Source organism: Bos javanicus, chromosome 7 (genome assembly GCF_032452875.1).
Source record: "Bos javanicus breed banteng chromosome 7, ARS-OSU_banteng_1.0, whole genome shotgun sequence".
Lineage (NCBI taxonomy): Eukaryota > Metazoa > Chordata > Mammalia > Artiodactyla > Bovidae > Bos > Bos javanicus.
This window is the reverse complement of record NC_083874.1, coordinates 2276654-2295017: the sequence shown is the minus strand read 5'-3', so window position 1 is coordinate 2295017 and position 18364 is coordinate 2276654. Positions and strand designations below refer to the sequence as shown.

Genomic DNA, 18364 nt, shown 5'->3' with positions numbered 1-18364 from the left:
GAAGTTTTATTGGTCTCCTGCGTAAACCAAGCTACTCAGCCTCTTTTCTCCACTGAGTTTTCCTGCTGAGCTATTCTCATTCTATTACTCTTTACATCTCTAATTAATATCTAATTGAAGCTATTGTATCCTGATCCTTGCCGACGCCGTCCCCGCTTGGAACTCCCTGGATCAGCCAGGGCTGGACCCCGGCACTACCCTGAGGAAAACAAAATTGAAAAAGACCCATGAACCCCAGTGTTCATTGCAGCACTCTTTACAATAGCTAGACATGGAAGCAACCTAGATGTCCATTGACAGAAGAATGGATAAAGAAGCTGTGGTACATATACACAATGGAATATTATTCAGCCATAATAAAGGAACACATTTGAGGCAGTTTTAATGAGGTGGACGAACCTGGAGCCTATTATACAGAGTGAAGTAAGTCAGAAAGAGAAATGTAAATATTGTATACTGACACATATATATGGAATCTAGAAAGATGGTACTAATGAATTTACTTGCAGGGCAACAGTGGAGAAACAGACATGGAGAACAGATCTATGGACACTGGGGAAGGTTGGGGGAGAGGGTGAAATGTATGGAGAGAGTAACATAGAAACTCACAATACCATATGTAAAATAGATAGCAAGCGGGAATTTGCTGTATGACTCAGGGAACTCAAACAGGCCCTGTGACAATCTAGATGGGTGGGATGGGGAGGAAGATGGGAGGGAGGTTTGGGAGGGAGGGAATATGGATGATTCTTGTTGATGTTTGACAGAAAACAACAAAATTCTGTAAGGCAATCATCCTTCAATTAAAAACTAAAGTGGCAAAAAAGGTCTACAGATGATGGAGAGGGTGTGGAGAAAAGGGAACCTTCCTACAGTGTTGGTGTAAGTTGATGCAGCCGCTGTGGAAAACAGTGTAGAGGTTCCTCAGAAAACTAAAAATAGAATTACTGTATGATCCAGTAGTCCCACTCCTGGGCATATACCCAGACAAAATTATAATTTAAGAAGATACATGCACCCCTATGTTCATGGCAGCCCTATTCACAATAGCCAAGACGGGAAGTAACCTAAACGTCCACTGACAGATGAGTGGTTAAAGAAGATGTGGTGTGTGTCTGTGTGTGTATATGGACATACAGTGGAATGTTACTCAGCCATAAAAAGAAGGTGGTAATGCCATTTGCAGCATCGTGGATGTGACTAGAGATTAACATAGTAAAGTAAGTCAAAAAGAGAAAGACAAATGTCATATGATATCACTTTGATGTGAAACCTAAAATAGAGCACAAATGAACCTATATACAAAACAGAAACGGACTCACAGAGAACAGACTTGTGGTTGCCAAAGGGGAGGGGGATGTGGGAGGGAAGGACCGGGAGTTTGGAATTAGCAGATGTAAACTGTTATATATAGGATGGATAAACAACAAGTCCTACTGTATAGCACAGGGAACTATAGTCCACCTCCTATAATAAACCATAGTGGAAAAGAATATTAAAAAAGGATGTCTATGTGTGTATAACTCAGTCACTTTCCTGTACATCAAAGATTGGCACAACACTGGAAATCAACTATACTTCAATTTAAAAAGTAAACTTTCTAGTAGTCACAGTAAAAAATAAACAGAAGCAGATTAATTTTAATAAATATTTTACTTGACCCAGTATACCCAAAATATTATTTCAACATGTGTTGTTGTTGCTCAGTTGTGTCTGACTCTTTGCAATCCCACGGACTGCAGCACACCAGCCTTCCCTGTCCTTTGCTACCTCCTGGAGTTTGCTCAAACTCTTGTCCATTGAGTCAGTGATTGCATCCAACCATCTCATCCTCTGCAGTCCCCTTCTTCTGCCTTCAGTCTTTCCCAGCATCAGGGTCTTTTCCAGTGAGTTGGCTCTTCAAATCAGGTGGCCAAAGTATTGGAGCTTCAGCTTCAGCATCAGTCCTTCCAATGAATATTCATGGTTGATTTCCTTTAGGATTGACTGGTTGGATCTCCTTGCTGTTCAAGGGATTCTCAGGAGTCTTCTCTAGCACCACAGTTTAAAAGCATCAACTCTTTGGTGCTCAGCCTTCTTTATGGTCCAGCTCTCACATCCATACATCTCACATTTCCACATGTTATGAGTATTAAATTATTGAAGTATCATATATATATACATATATGTGTATATATATATGTATGTGTGTATATATATATAAATATTTTTAGTAAATATTCTGATGTGTATTATATAAATAGCACTTCACAATTCAAACTAGCCACCTTTTAAGCACTGAACATCCATTTGTAGATGGTGCCAATAGTATCAGGCAGAGAAGTCATAGACAAGTCACCAAAAACCAGAGATTTTAAAGCAGACGGGGAAAAAACGTGTTATATACATAGAATCAATATCTGAATGTCCATTGGCTCCTCATCCGAGACAACAGTGGCCAGAAAACAATAATGACCTTTTATATGCCGGAAGAAAAACACTGTCAACCCCAAATTCTGTAAACAATGAAAATATTCTTCCAGAATGAAGGTAAAATAAAGGCATTTTCAGATAAAAGAAAACAAAGCTGATGCATCATCAGCAGTTCTGCAGTATAAGACGTGCTAAAGGAAGTTCTCTGAGTTAAAAGGAAACAATGCCAGATGTAATCTTAAGAAGGAAATTAAGCATATTAAAAGTGGTGACTGGATAAATATATATATTATAGAAATACATAAGTAATTTTTCCTCTCAGTTTCTTTGGTATGCATGCTGCTGCTGCTGCTGCTGCTAAGTCACTTCAGTTGTGTCCGACTCTGTGCAACCCCATAGATGGCAGCCCACTAGGCTCCCCTGTCCCGGGGATTCTCCAAGCAAGAACACTGGAGTGGGTTGCCATTTCCTTCTCCAATGCATGAAAGTGAAAAGTGAAAGTGAAGTCGCTCAGTTGTGTCCAACTCTTTGCAACCCCATGGACTGGAGCCTACCAGGCTTGGTATGCATGTGCTTGTTTAAAGCAAAAATATAATCTTGTGTTATGGAGTTTATCATGTAAGTGGATGTAATATGTATGACAACTGTGAATTTAGAATTCATTAAGGTCTGGACTGGAAAAGTTTTGTCTCCAGGGATGCCTGAATGGCTGTTTTTTTGTTCCTGGCCAAGATAAGGGCAATGGATGTGCTCTTATTCTATTTTTTTTAATAATTTTCTTTCTTTCTTTGACTGTATTGGGTCTTTCTTTCTGCATGGACTTTTCTCTAGTTGCGGAGTGTTGGGGCTACTCTCCAGTTGCAGTGCATGGACTTCTTACTGTGATGGCCTCTCTTGCTGCACAGCCCAGGCTCTAGGGCATGAGGGCTTCAGTAGTTATGGCATGTGGACTCAGTAATTGCAGCTCCCAGGTTCCAGAGCACAGGTTCAATAGTTTTGCACAAGCTTAGCTGCTCTCAGGCATGTGGGAACTTCCTGGCTCAGGGACGGAACCTGTGTCTCCTGCATTGACAGGCAGGTTCTTTACCACTGAGCAACCAGGGAAGCCCTGGATGTACTCTTTAAATGCCACTGACCACCCTCAGGGTCATGTTCACTTGATTTGCAACTGGCTTATATGGTATGTCAAGCCATGCTTGATGCATAAAAGCCCCTGCTGAGCATTTCTCCTTTAAGCTCCCCCAAACCAAGAATTCTTGTCTATTAATAGATCCAATGACACAGCATAGTCTGTGCATGCAAATAAGGAGACTCATGAAGCATCTCTGGCTTCCAATACTTTCCTACACAGTTTTTATTTTGCTGCAGTGTACCCTTCAGGCTTCCAGGTGGCTCAGTGGTAAAGAATCCACCTGCCAATGCAGGAGATGCAGGTTTGATCCCTGGGTAAGGAATATTCCCTGAAGAAGGAAATGGCAACCCTCTTCTGTATTCTTGCCTGGGAAATTCCATGGACAGAGGAGCCTGACAGGAGGACAGAGGAGACATGTGGTTGCAAAAGAGTCAATGACTAAATAACAACAACAACAAAATTGTACTGTTTGCCTTCCATGAGCAGTCTTGGAGTGAGCTGATGAGTCCTGTCAACTTTATGATCTGGGAATGTCTTTGTAATAACTTTGTAATAACTACAACATGAAGAAGAACCATATGTTTGCAAGGTTTTTCCCTTCTATGTGAAATCATATATTAGCTCTAAATATGCTGTGAAAAACTAAGAATGTATATTATGATTCTCAGCAGCCACCAGAAATGCAAAGCTAAAAAATGAATATGTAAATTAAAGTGGAATCTTAAAAAAAGTCAAAACAAACATACACCCTGTAAAAAATGTAAGCCTAATGAAGGATATAAGTGGTAGAGTGCCATTCTGTCCCTCTCTAAAATATCAAATAATAATCTGGAACAGCTTGTTTTCTTCCAGATATTTTTGTATGCACCTATGCATATAGAGATAAAGAATTTTTCAACACATATTGACCGGGAGTTTGCTTTTTCATATGAATCGATAATATATCACAGTCAAATTCCAATGTCAGGCATACAAATCTACCTCATTCTGTTTAATGGCTTTATAACATATCATGGGCTAAATGCAGTATAAATTGCTTATCTATTCTTTTATTGATAGATAATGTAGGTTGTCTTGAAAATTTCACCATTGTATTAGTTTCCATTGTTGCTATAACAAATTATAACAAATTCAGTGGCTAAAACAACATAAATGTATTCTCCTATAGTTGTGGAGGTCAGAAGTGTGAATTCAGTTTCACTGACTTAAGGTCAAGTTCTCAGCAGGGCTGATTCTGCCTTGGCTGTAGGACGAGGGGTGGGGAATTTGTTTCCTGGTCTTGTTTTCATCTTCTAGGGGCCCCCTATTTTCCTTGGTCTGTGACCTTTTCAAGCATCTTTAAAATATGTCATTTCAGTCTCTGCTTCCATCATTACGTAGCCTTCTCTTCTAACTCCTTTTGTGTTCTTCTTACAAGGACTGTTAAGATTACACGAGATCACCCTGTATAATAATCCAGAATAATCTCTCCCCCGCTCAAAATCCTTCAACAGATCCTCAAAGTCCCATTTGTTATATGTACAATGTTTACAGGTTTATCATTCATCCTACCATAACGATTAACTTACAAGTAATGCTTTAGTGAACACCCATGAGCAGATATCCCTACCCAGCTGTGTGATTATTCCTTGTAGTAGAATCCTAGAAGTAGAAATGCAAAGTCATAGTGATGTGCCTTTCACCTTTTGATAGATTCTAATAATATCCACTAAGCTTTGTATCGTTTGTCATTCCCTTCAGCCCTTTCATTAAAAAAATTGGTATCTGCCTTCTTATATTTTGTGTTTGACTGAGATTCTCTTGGAAAGTCTTAGCTTCTCAGCATTTCCTTTTTGCACCTGTGTAGTACTTGAGTTCTTCTAATTTTTTCTAGTCCACGGAACCCATCTGACAATATAGCTTAGAGATCTGTCTACCTGAATTCACTTAGGAGCTCCACCACTTGAACAGTATTAGCTAGGAAAGATTTTGTAATTTTTCTGGACTGTTTCTTGATCTGCAAAATTATTTATAGTGTCTTCCTGATAGAATATCTATGAAACTTAAATTGGCTACTGTATAAAAAGTTTCTATCATAGTCTCTAACATCTTTGTGACCCCATGGACTATAGCCCACCAGGCTCCTCTGTCCATGGAATTCTCCAGGCAAGAATACTGCAGGGGGTAGCTCTTGTCTTCTCCTGGGAATTTCTGACCAGGGATCCAACCCTGGTCTCCTGCACTGCAGGCTGATTCTTTACCATCTGAGACACCAGGGAAGCCCATTAATAGACATTAATCAGTATTATTTTTTTATTCTTTGCTTTATGTCTCAGAAATTCCTTTTTATTTCTGCTCTACTAGTTATATTTCTCCTACTTTTCCAGCATTGCTCTAAACGTACTCTGATTTTTTCTTTTCAGTTAATTTGGATTTTGAATTGGTAGGAGGAGATAAATGGACTCTGACAGATCCAGGGTGCAATATAAATTCCTTCTCAGCAGGAAATTTGCCCTGTTTTTCTATGCCCTCACAAACATGCCATGTGTCTTTGCTCCAAGTGGGTACTCGATAAATATTGTTTGTTAGTTGATGGGTGGTTCCAAAAGTAACATAAACAGTTGCTTTGAAATATTTAGAATCCTGAGACATTTTCAGAATAGTTGCTACACGTCCCAGTATCACCTTCTTACCGAGTCTTCCAGGGGAGATGTTCCTGGGTAAACAGGAATGGGTTTGCCGTTACAGGAGTCAGTGACATTTAGGGATATCGCTGTGCTCTTCAGCCGGGACGAGTGGTTGCACCTGGATGCTGCCCAGAGAACCTTGTACCGGGAGGTGATGCTGGAGAACTACAGCACCCTGGTCTCGCTGGGTAAGGAGGTTTGCCTGTCATGGAGAGTCTGCTGTGGGAGGACTTTAGAGCTCCCTTGGAGGTTCAGAGTCTGCAGGTTTCTGTCCTCTGCCCTGGGAAAGGACAAATCTCTGTAGAATTAAAAGTGTACCTGTTTGTTTTGATGCCCTTCATGCTGCTCTTTGTCCTCTGCCTTCCTCCCACCCCACGTCCTTAATAGTTCCTTCCTACTCCAATGATTGGACCCCCGTTTAGATTCTGAAAAATGCAGAAGACTCCCATCATCATGGCATTCATAGACAGGGCCCCGTATTGTTTCTGAACCAAGACCCACCTCCTGCTCCATCCCTGTGAAGGCCTCAGTCCTCTCAAGAGGACTGCCTACTTTGCCTCTCTATCTAGACTTGTATTATCTTTCCTGTAGGTTCTGGTTTGAGTTTGGGGCTTGCTTTTCATGCCATTTGTTCAAACTCCATTTCCTTCCTGATGAGCAGGGATTCCATTTTCAATGCCAAAATTGATCTGCCAGTTGCAACAAGGAGAAGATCCCTGTATGGTGGAAAGAGAAATCCCTCAAGATACCTGCCTTGGTGAGTAAGTGACTGGGGGATTGGGCACAAGTGTCTTTATACATAAGCAGGTTGCGAGGAGTGTTTGAAAACTCTCCTAGAAATTCTGAGCCCTGTTGAAATGCTCAGGACCACCTGACAAGCTTCCTTGGCTGTAATGGTTTTCTTTCATCAAGAAGGTCCTTGCCTTGACATTTTCCTTCTCATACCACTCCCTGCATTCTCTTTCCCTCCCCACCACCTTTTGTTGTGCAGCCTCACTCACTTCCTTCTATCACCTCTTGCTCTTCATGTTAATTTTCCATCTGCATTTACACATGTTCATGTCTGACAGATTTTTTTTTTAACACTTTACACCTTCTGCCATATTTTGAATTTTTTTAAATAATTTTTTCATTTCGTTTTTACCATCCACATATTTCAAAGTATTATTAACATTCCTTTGTGTCTGATTTCTTATTTTCTTGGTGACTAGATTGTCATGTCCCAGGATTATATATTCAATCAGCTGTTGTTAACATTACCCCTGTAGCCTTTCCAGTCCAGGGGTCAGCAAGCACGTTGTTCCTGGTGGGCTACGGTGCATAGAGTCACAAGGAGTTGAATGTGACTGATCACATAGCACCACCACCACCAGGCATTAAGGATCATGGTTTGAATTCAGACATTCCGAATTTTGTCTTACACTTACCCCTGCTTACATGAGCTATAGGATAGTTACCTACCTTCTCTGAGCCTCTTTTTTCTCACTCATTCTCCATGCCATGAGCACAGTGGTCTTTTTGAAACTCATGTATTTATCCTGTACCTTAAGAGACTTCATTGTTTCTCCATTATCCATGGAGTAAAGAAAGATTCCTTAATATGACATTAAACCTACATCTTAGCCTGTCTTCATATTCCTTTATGGTCTCCTCAGTGGCCACTTCCTCTTCAGCTCAGTGTTCTGGCTACATCTGCATACTCACTATCATTTGTGTGTTATTCCTTCAGCTTGAATCACCTTTTCTACCTTGTCCATTGGGAAACTATTTATCTTTCAAGATCCATTTGTCCACCTAATACGCCACTCTTATCTGTAGATTTTTCTTATCTTTCCTACTTTCCTCAATTGTTTGCTTGCTCAGTCATGTCCAACTCTTTGAGACACTATGGACTGGCCTGCAAGGCTCCCCTGTCCATGGAATTTTCCAGGCAAGAATACTAGAGTGGGTTGCCATTTCATACTCCAGGGCATCTTCACAACCCAGGGACTGAACCCGTGTCCCTTGCGTCTCCTGCATTGACAGGCAGAGTCGTTACCACTGCACCACCCGGGAAGCCCTCCTACTTCCCAGGCAGCATTAATTTTCCCATCATTTATGTTCATACAGCACTTCCTACATAGTTGGAGTGCATTGATTATTGTATCTATCAAATGAATTGTAGTTATGTTTGTTAATTATTTTTATAATAAGATTGTGCATATTTAAGGGAGAGGCCAGATCTTTGAATTCTGTTCCTCAAGCATCTGATATATTAGATTTAGTAATATTTTAAAATTTTTTAAAATTCTGTTTTAATTGAATTAATTACCTCTCTGATTAACTCAGTGCGGATGAAGCTCAAGTTACTCAATTCAGCCAGACCACTGCAGCTACATTATTTTTCAGATTCCATTCTGTCCTTCCTTTGATCCAAGCTGCCCATTTTACCAAATATAAACATTTTTGCCTTGTTATTATCTGTCTAAGAATTTATAGCACCTTCTATTAGTAAATTCTTCTAGTTATTTAGTAACTGTATATTTGGCCTTACTGTGCTTAACCAAAATTTTAACTAATTCCAACTCAAATTCCCTTCTTTAGTCAATAAGCCCCCCCACATAGGTTTACTTTCTCCACAAATGACTTTAATAGGCCTTCTTTTTGACTCACAGGGTCCTCCTTTCTTTTTCTGTTGAAATCCAACCCACCTCTATTGTGTATCTTCCATTCTTTACCAATATTATTGATATTGGTATCCTCATTTTCTGAACCTCAAATCTGAATATGCAGTTGAGTCTTCTCAGATCATGGAGAAATGAACTATTACTGTTTGGCCATTTATTTTTTTCCTATTATCATTGCTAATTATTCAGTATTTGTTCAATAAATGACTGAGTCTCAGGAATCCAGTAAGAGAGGAGAGGTCTCTTTTCATTTTCAAGGTTACCTGCCCTTCATAATAATTTTTCCAACTTGGCCACTCTGCTCATTCATTCTTTATTTTTTATCTAAGACATTCTAATTGTGTACTTATCTTGTACACAATAAAGAATTAACAAATCATCATAAGACATAGCTACTGCTCTCCTTGAACAAATAACTTTGAATTATTTCCACAAACTTTATATATGTAAGTTAAGTGATTGGATGTTTGGAAAATATGTTTTGAAATTTGCAGAAAGAGGTGGATTATTTAGGCTTAAGTAATTGAGTTTTTGTAAATAAATAAGATTAGAGTAGTAGGGTACATTTCTAGATAGACAGGGAAGATCATATTGTAAGAAAGAGTAAAAAGAGAGAAGGTACCTGGTTGATCCTTGAAAATCTGAACTGCTAGGTTTCCGATGGATACATTAAGAAAGATCTATATTCTTATGCAGATTTATAGCCTATATTTCATATTCTTATTTAATTTCATTAAATATTTTTATTACTAAAACCAGATAAACTTTATTAACATAGATAATCTATATTTTATTTAATTTGTATAGTTTATTTAAGCACACACAGTCACCTAATTAGTGATATAACTTTATTTTCAATCATGGATTGATAAAAGTAAGCCAGGTTTTAACTCAGAGTTTCTTAGAATCAGCTCAAGCTAAATCTTTTCACTTTAGAATCAGATCTGAGCTTGGGGCTTGGGTATACTTCAGAACGTCACATCTCTTGTAGACTTTTGTTAGTCTCAAAAGATCCCTGCCTTTACTTCTCTCAGATGGCAATATCTTCGTTGTCACTGTTAATTTGTCTACTATATTCTCCCACACTACTCCTGTTTACTTCTCCTTCCATTCTATCCTGTTTTTCTCTAGATTCAAGTCCATATTTGAAATTATATGGTATCAAACTCTCTTCTAGCAGAGGAGCCACTATTCTGATTTATTCCAGGTTTCAAGATATGGCCTGAAATAGAAGCATTGCCTCGCAAACAGGACATTTCTTCAGGAGAAACATCTCAAGGAATAATAATGAAAAACTCCATTAAGTTGGACATCAAGTGTGGAGAAGCTTTGGAATTTGAGGGCAGGACACAAGAGCAACAGAAAAAAACTCTCAGGCAAATGGTAGCCTCACAGAAGCAAACCATCAGTAGAACTGGAGACCAGACAAGTCTTGAATTAGGGAAAGGTTTATTTATAAATACAGTTCTTATTAGACAACAAAATGTTCCTACAGAAAGAGTACCCAGTATATATTATACTTTTGGGAGAGATTTTAAACAGAATTTTGATCTAATGAGATGTTTCCAGATTTACCCAGGAGAAAAACCTCATATTTACAATGAATGTGAAAAAAGCTTCAATCAGAGTCTTCATCTTATTGAACGCCAGAGAATTCATACTGGTGAGAAACCTTACAAATGTAGTGAGTGTGGGAAAACCTTCAGCCACAGATCATCACTTCTTGCCCATCAGAGAATTCATACTGGAGAGAAACCTTACAAATGTAATCAATGTGAGAAAGCATTTAGTAGCAGTTCAACCCTTATCAAACATTTGAGAGTGCATACTGGAGAGAAACCCTATCAGTGTAAGGACTGTGGTAAAGCTTTTAGCCAGTGTTCAACCCTCACTGTACATCAGAGAATTCACACTGGAGAAAAACTCTATAAATGTGGAGAATGTGAGAAGGCCTTCAATTGTAGAGCAAAGCTTCATAGACACCAACAAATCCATACAGGTGAGAAACCCTATAAATGTAGTGAATGTGGGAAAAGTTACAGCCAGTTTACATCCCTGGCTGAACATCAGAGGCTTCACACTGGAGAACAACTGTGTAAATGTTTGGAATGTGGGAGAAATTTCACTCGCATCTCAACCTTTATTGAACATCAGCGGATTCATACTGGACAAAAACCGTATCAGTGTAATGAATGTGGGAAAGCCTTCAACCAGTATTCATCCTTTAATGACCATCGGAAAATTCATACTGGAGAAAAACTTTACACGTGTGGAGAATGTGGGAAAGCCTTTGGTTGCAAATCTAACCTTTATAGGCATCAGAGAATCCATACTGGAGAGAAACCATATCAGTGTAATCAGTGTGGAAAAGCTTTCAGCCAGTATTCATTCCTAACTGAACATGAGAGAATCCATACTGGAGAGAAACTCTATAAATGTATGGAATGTGGGAAAGCCTACAGTTACAGATCAAACCTTTGTAGACACAAAAAAGTTCACAATAAAGAAAAACTCTATAAATGGAAAGAATATGGGGTCAGAGATTTCTTAGAGGAGATAAGCCTATAAGGTTTAATTCATCTCTGAAATAATTTAAGGGTTCTCATTGGAGAATAATCAGGAGAATAATAAATAGGGCACAGACTTCTAATAGATCAAGTCTTTTTTTTACTTCTCTTAGAGAAAATATGCAAGTTATCACTAAGTAATGGTAAAATTGACCAACGAATATTAAGAGTACTGCCTTGTCAAATTTTATAAGAACCAGTAAATTTAAGGTTTCTAAAAACAAAAATTTTAAATTCACAGAAAATTATAAAAGACCTAACTTAAAAAAAATGAAAACAATGGAATATAAGTTTTATTTCTTTCATTAGACTTTGTTGCCTTTCTAACAGTAAGCTTCAATATGAATTTTCTTTTAAAGGCAGTCACTGAGTTATTAATAATGTGAGTAAGTGTGGGGCCATATTTTCTAAAATGGCAGATAGATATAGGACATGCTCTCTTTCATAAAGAGAAGCTAAAGACAAGAAGAAATTCTTTAAGTTTAGATTTTCACATGGAAATAATTAAGCTCACTTTTCATGAACTGCCTCACCAGCAATTTATATTTATAAATATACATGTATGTATATGTGTGTTAGTTGCTCAGTCATATCTGACTCTTTGCAACCCTGTGGACTGTAGCTCACCAGGCTCTTCTGTCCATGGAATTCTCCAGGCAAGAATACTGGAGTGGGTAGCCATTCCCTTCACCAGAGGATCTTCCTGGTCCAGGCTGGGTCTCTTGCTTTGCAAGCAGATTCTTTACTGTAGCCTGAGACACCCATGATAGAGATAAATGTGTGTATGTATTCATGTGTATATGTGCACACAGAAAGAGTTTTGGTCTATATTTTTTCAAAATTCTTTGATGATTAAAAAATGTGGTTTTATTACTTTAGAATTTAGTTTTGAAAATTAAAATTTTCCCCAATGGTGTCTCTTCCTTTTCTTTCCTTACATTATTTCTTAATTTGATATGATTCTACATTACTGAACAGAGTCTTAGAGAAGTTGGTGTAAACTGAAGCAAGTGGAGAGACTATCATGCAAATACTGTCTTGTGTGTTGCAAAAGGGATATATTTCCAGACTCTGATTATAGACCTGGTAGCTTATTAAAACCAGGGGAGATTTTAATTTAGTTAGTTATAGCTTTTCATTTTAATTAATGAAGAAATTGAGCTTTTTGAGTACAATTAAGACTAGAAGCTAGATCTTCAGCTCTGGTTTTCTGTAATAATTATAGGTTAATTTACAACTTCAGGCCCCAAGAGTCCAAGTCCCAAAGCTGTTTGTTTTGTAAACTGGTTAGGCACAATTGCAGTAATTTAATCAGTTTTATTTTTATGTTTGGTAAGTTCCCTCAATTTTAACCTTAATAATTGACTTAGTCATGTTTTCCTTTTTTCTTATGAGTCCCTAGTTATACCTTCTTTTGTAGTAACTGTACTTAAATCCTAAAAGCTAGCTATAGTCCAGATAGTGAAACTACATTTGAGGGGTTCACATATAAAATTGCCTTTTTGTTTATTTTTGTTACACATCTTTTAGGACTTCTTTTATGTAAAGTGATATATGAGTATCTTATTATTAAACATTCTAGTTATTGGTATAAGTTGGTTATCCAAAAACATTCCATGTTTTGCAGAAAAATGTCATTTTCCCCTGGGCCTACTTCCTTCAGTTATATTTACTTTCACAGTGGATATCATTCAATAGAACTGTTCTATTAATATGAAAATTAGCTAGAACCCCCTGAGACATCTAAACTTTAAACTCAAGCATTCAGCATTTGACTTGTCTTAGCTCATTAAAAAGTATTTTCTTGGGGATTCCCTGCTGGTCAAGTTTTTTAGAATGTGGTGCTTTCACTGCTGTGGCCCAGGTTCCTTCCCTGGTCAGGGAACTACGATCCTTCAAGCTGGGTGTCATGGTCAAAGAAAGTGAAGTGAGGTGGGGGGTGTTTCTTACATATTCAAGTATATTTATAAGGAAAATGGGGCTTCCCAGGTGGCACTGGTGGTAAAGAACCTGCCTGCCAGTGCAGGAGACATAAGAGACGTTCCCTGGGTTCGATCCCTGGGTTGGGAAGATTCCCTGGAGAAGGGTATGGCAACCCACTCCAGTGTTCTTGCCTGGAGAATCTGATGGACAAAGGAGCCTGGTGGGTTCCAGTCCATAGGGTCGCAAAGAGTTGGACATGACGGAAGCAACTTAGCACATAAGGAAAATGAAGCTTTTAAACCTCAGTTTTTCACATCATACAGAGCCATTTGCAAGATATTCTAGATAAAAACCCATTTGATTACCCAATAGCAGTATCCACACATTACGCAGATTTTGGTCTCTAAATGCTATTCCTCACTAAAAGGAAGTAGGGCTCCTTGGAGAAATGGCTGATTCCGTATGTTTGGAATAGGGAAAATGTAAGATATGTTTGGAACAGGGAAAATATAAGATATGCCTTGAATACTTTTTTTGTGAAACAAAAAAAGAACTCAAAGACTAAAGGAATAATGTCAGAAGGATGTGAGGGCCAATTTAAAGGAGCTCCCACTAGTCAAATTTAGGACAATTTGAACATCAAAAAGAATAATCACAGTAATTGGATATAACATGCTAAATAAAATGATCCTATAATGAAAAAATAGAGGAAAATAGAAAAGCTCTTTATATACTTATTTGGAGAATGTCCTCTCTTCATTGTACATGGTGTGATAGATTTAGAAAAATCACCATTTTACAACCCTTAATGTAATTAGGCACATTCAATGGATGGAAAAACCCTATTACATGAAAAAAAAATTAAACATTATTTACACGGTGTCAAGATCACAGATACCAATTACAGATGAAAGATATGCCTTTATAATGGAGAAATCTGGCTGTTAAACTGAATTTCTCTACCAGTGGAACAAGCTGACATGTGACTCCTGATGAGATGCAGTATAAAGTAAACATGATCATCCTGTGATGTATTCTTGGGGAAAAAATGAAACTCTAATTAAATCTCTTATCTAGACTTTTCTTCCTGTTTACCAGAAATACAAGAAATAGAAGAACAAACCGAATTACATAGTGAAGAATTAGACAAGTCTAGAGTTTGAGTTATTGTACAAGATAGCTTGTCTGGACTTTTCAAGAAACCAATATAATAAAACAGGAGTGGAGTCATCTAGATTAAGAAACTTGAGATATAACCAAATGCAAGGTGTGATTCTTATTTGGCATCTGATTCAGAAAATCAAAACAACTGTAAGACATTTAGGGGGATGTGGGGAAATACGAGGATAGAATGGGTTTTAGGTAATGTGGTATGTTTAATTTTCCTAGAGGTATGATATTGATGATGTTGTTGAAGTGTGAAAAACAGTACCCTTCTTCTTAGGAGATGCATGCCAAAGTTTTCAAATTTAAAGAGTCATGATGTTGTAGCATATTTTTAAATAAATGTGTAAAAAATTAGTCAGCTGTTGCTGAATCTTTGTGGAAGATATAGTATGTTCACTGGTCATTCTGTAAACTTCTGTAAAATTTTTTAATAAAAAATTGAAGCAAAAATTTGATTGGAAAAGTGATGCATATAAAACTTCCAGTCAGTATTCTTCCTTTATACTCAAATTTCTGGTTTGAGAGTTTATCCTATATGGATGTGATCATTGGAGATAACTTAACCATCATTTGTTCTGGTTCCTCTTATAGAATAAGCACACAACACCTTATATCTCCTACTAAATATGACTAAAAATCCTAAAGAATGCATGGAACAGCAGCCTTAGGGTCCTGAAAAGTAATGATGGTAGCAGCCAGATTTGGGAAGGAAACAAGATTTTGAAATAAGACCAGTCTGTTACTCTCAGGCATGTCTGTGGTGAGGACACTGGTGGTTGAGCAGACACCTAAACCTCTCAGAGAGGACAACATTTATTTCTGGTCAGAGAACTGTTGGAAGAATCCTCATTGCTTTTCATCTCTCACTTTTTGCTGCTTGGACCTGGAGGTAGGTATATCCATTATGTGTGTAGCAGAGAGGAGAACCTAAAGCCTTTGTATTTTAATCAAAAGACCAGAAGAGGAGTGGGCCCTGGAAGCTGGAAATTGTCAGGCTGGTGACAGAAAAGGAAACTCAGGAAAGTAATGTCATAAGGTTGTGTATATAACCCCAGACTCATCCCTAATCTCAATCCAGAATCTCATAATGTAGAATTGCACAAAGTGTAAAAATCAGGAAAGTCTCAACAGTTCATAAGGAAAAAAGACAACAGGCACTGCCCCAAGATGACACAAATTTTGGAATTATAAAAGCATTATAACAGTGTTTCAAAAAAAATGTGACCATTCTTGAATGGAAACTTAAAAGTTCTCAGCAGGAAAATAGGTAATACATTAGAAGGAACCAAATGGAAATTTTAAAACTAAAAAATACAGTCATAAAATATACCAAAACAAAAACCACTGGACATACTTAGCATCAGCATAGAGATGACAGCGAAAAGAGTCCATAACGGAAGACAGGCTGACACATATCCAAACTGAACTAGAAAGGGGAAAAGACATGTCGTATCAATTGATGCAGAGAAAATTTTGACAGTATTTGTGATAAAAACTAAGAAAATCAGAAATAAAAGAGAAATTAGCCTAATAAAGGGCATCTACCAAAATCCCACAACTAACATCCTGCTTAATGGTGATCAGCTGAATGATGTTAAGGTCGGGGACAAGTCATGATGTCCACTCTGAACACTCCTAACCAATCCTTGCTAATGCAATCAGCCTAAAAAAAAAGAAAATACAGTTTATAAAGGAAGAAATTAAATGGCCTCTGTTTAAAGATGACATGATTGTCCTCTTAGAAAAACCCAAGGAATCAACAAAAAAAAGCTCTTAGAACTGAGTTTAACAAGGTCAGAAGATATTAGATTAACATGCAAAAGTTTCTGCATTTGTGTACTAGCAGTGAACAATCAGGATTCCCTGGTGGCTCACTGGTAAAGAATCTGCTTGACAATACAGAAGACAGATTTGATCCCTGGGTCGAGAAGATCCCCTGGAGAAGGAAATGGCTACCCACTCCAGTAGTGTTAAATGGGAAATCCTGTGGACAGAGGAGCCTTGCAAGTGAGAGTCCATTGGGTCACAAAAGAGTCACACATGACTAAACAACAACAAAAGAACAATTAGAAAATAAATTTAAGCAATATACACCATTTGCTGTACTCTGGAAAGTAAAAAGGAAGTGGAAAGTAAAGAAATACATAGCTACAAATATGCAAATGTGTAGGATCTCTATACTGCAAAAAAAGCCCACCAGGCTCCTAGCCATTCCCTTCTCCAGGGCATATTCCTGACCCAGGGATCAAACCCAGGTCTCCTGCATTGCAGGCAGATTCTTTACCCTCTGAGCCATCAGAGAAGCACCATACTGCAAATTACAAAATGTTAATGAATGACATAAAAAAGATGAATTAAGGAGACATAGTTTACAAGTGAGAAGACAATATAGCTAGTATGGCGATTCTCATCAATTTATTCTACAGATTTAACACAATTCCAGTAAAAATTTCATTAGGATATTTTTTCTGTAGCTAGAAAAGCTGATTCTAAAATTTAGGTGGAAAAGCAAAGGAAGTTGGGTAGCCAAAACAATTTTGAAAAAGCAGAATAAAGTTAAAGGACTCAAAATACTCAACTTTAAGCTACAGTAATAAGTGAAGGAATAGATATGTAGATTAATGGGACAGAAAGTGAGTTCAGAAATAGACTGGTTAAACAGATGGTGGTACCTCCATATATTCGAATCAGTTCAGTTCAGTTGCTCAGTCGTGTCTGACTCTTTACAACATCATGGACTGCAGCACACCAGGCCTCCCTGTCCATCACCAATTCCCAGAGCTTCCTCAAACTCATGACCATGAAGATGGTGATGCCATCCAACCGTCTCATCCTCTGTCATCCCCTTCTCCTCCTGCCTTCTATCTTTCCCAGCATCAGGGTCTTTTTCAGTGAGTTAGCTCTTTCCATCAGGTGGCCAAAGTATTGGAGCTTCAGCTTTAGCATCAGTCCTTCCAGTGGATATTCAGGACTGATTTCCTTTAGGATTGACTGCTTTGATCTTCTTGCCATCCAAGGGACTCTCAATAGTCTCCAACACCACAGTTCAAAAGCATCAATTCTTCAGCACTCAGCTTTCATTATAGTCCAACTCTCACATTCATACATCACTACTGGAAAAACCATAGCTTTGACTAGACAAACATTTGTTGGCAAAGGAATTTCTCTGCTTTTTAATATGCTATCTAGGTTTGTCATAGCTTTTCTTCCAAGGAGCAAGCATCTTAATTTCATGGCTACAGTCACTATCTGCAGTGATTTCAGAGCCCAAGAAAATAAAGTCTGTCACTGTTTCCATTAATTCCCCATCTATTTGCCATGAAGTGATGGGACCGGATGCCATGATCTTAGTTTTTTGACTGTGGAGTTTTAAGCCAGTTTTTCACTGTCCTCTCTCACTTTCATCACGAGGCTGTTTAGTTCCTCTTCACTTTCTGCCATAAGGATGGTGTCATCTGTGTATCTGAGGTTATTGATATTTCTCCCGGCATTTGTGATTCCAGCTTGTGCTTCATCCAGCCTGGCATTTCGCATGATGTACTCTGCATATAAGTTAAATAAGCAGGGTGACAATATACAGCCTTGACGTACTCCTTTTCCAATTTGGAACCAGTCCATTGTTCCATGTCCGGTTCTAACTGTTGCTTCTTGACTTGCCTACAGGTTTCTCAGGAGACAGGTAAGGTGCTCTGGTATTCCCATCTATTTAAGAATTTTCCACAGTTTGTTGTGATCCAAACAATCAAAGGCTTTGGCATAGTCAATAACGTAGGAGTAGATGTTTATCCAGAACTCTCTTGCTTTTTCTATGATCCATCAGACATTGGCAAT

The 18364-nt window shown here is 38.1% G+C and overlaps 1 protein-coding gene across 2 annotated transcripts in view; it reads left to right on the top strand.

Annotated features, from left to right (window-relative positions):
* ZNF354C (zinc finger protein 354C) overlaps positions 1-14869 on the top strand; it is a 42156-nt gene extending 27287 nt beyond the window's left edge. For both annotated transcript variants that reach the window (XM_061421306.1, XM_061421307.1), the window contains exons 3-5: positions 6272-6398; positions 6872-6967; positions 10084-14869. In XM_061421306.1, the coding sequence (XP_061277290.1) occupies positions 6272-6398; positions 6872-6967; positions 10084-11444 (1584 nt within the window). In that variant the 3' untranslated portion in view covers positions 11445-14869. The remainder of the gene's footprint in view (positions 1-6271; positions 6399-6871; positions 6968-10083) is intronic.
* Positions 14870-18364: the final 3495 nt, after the last annotated feature.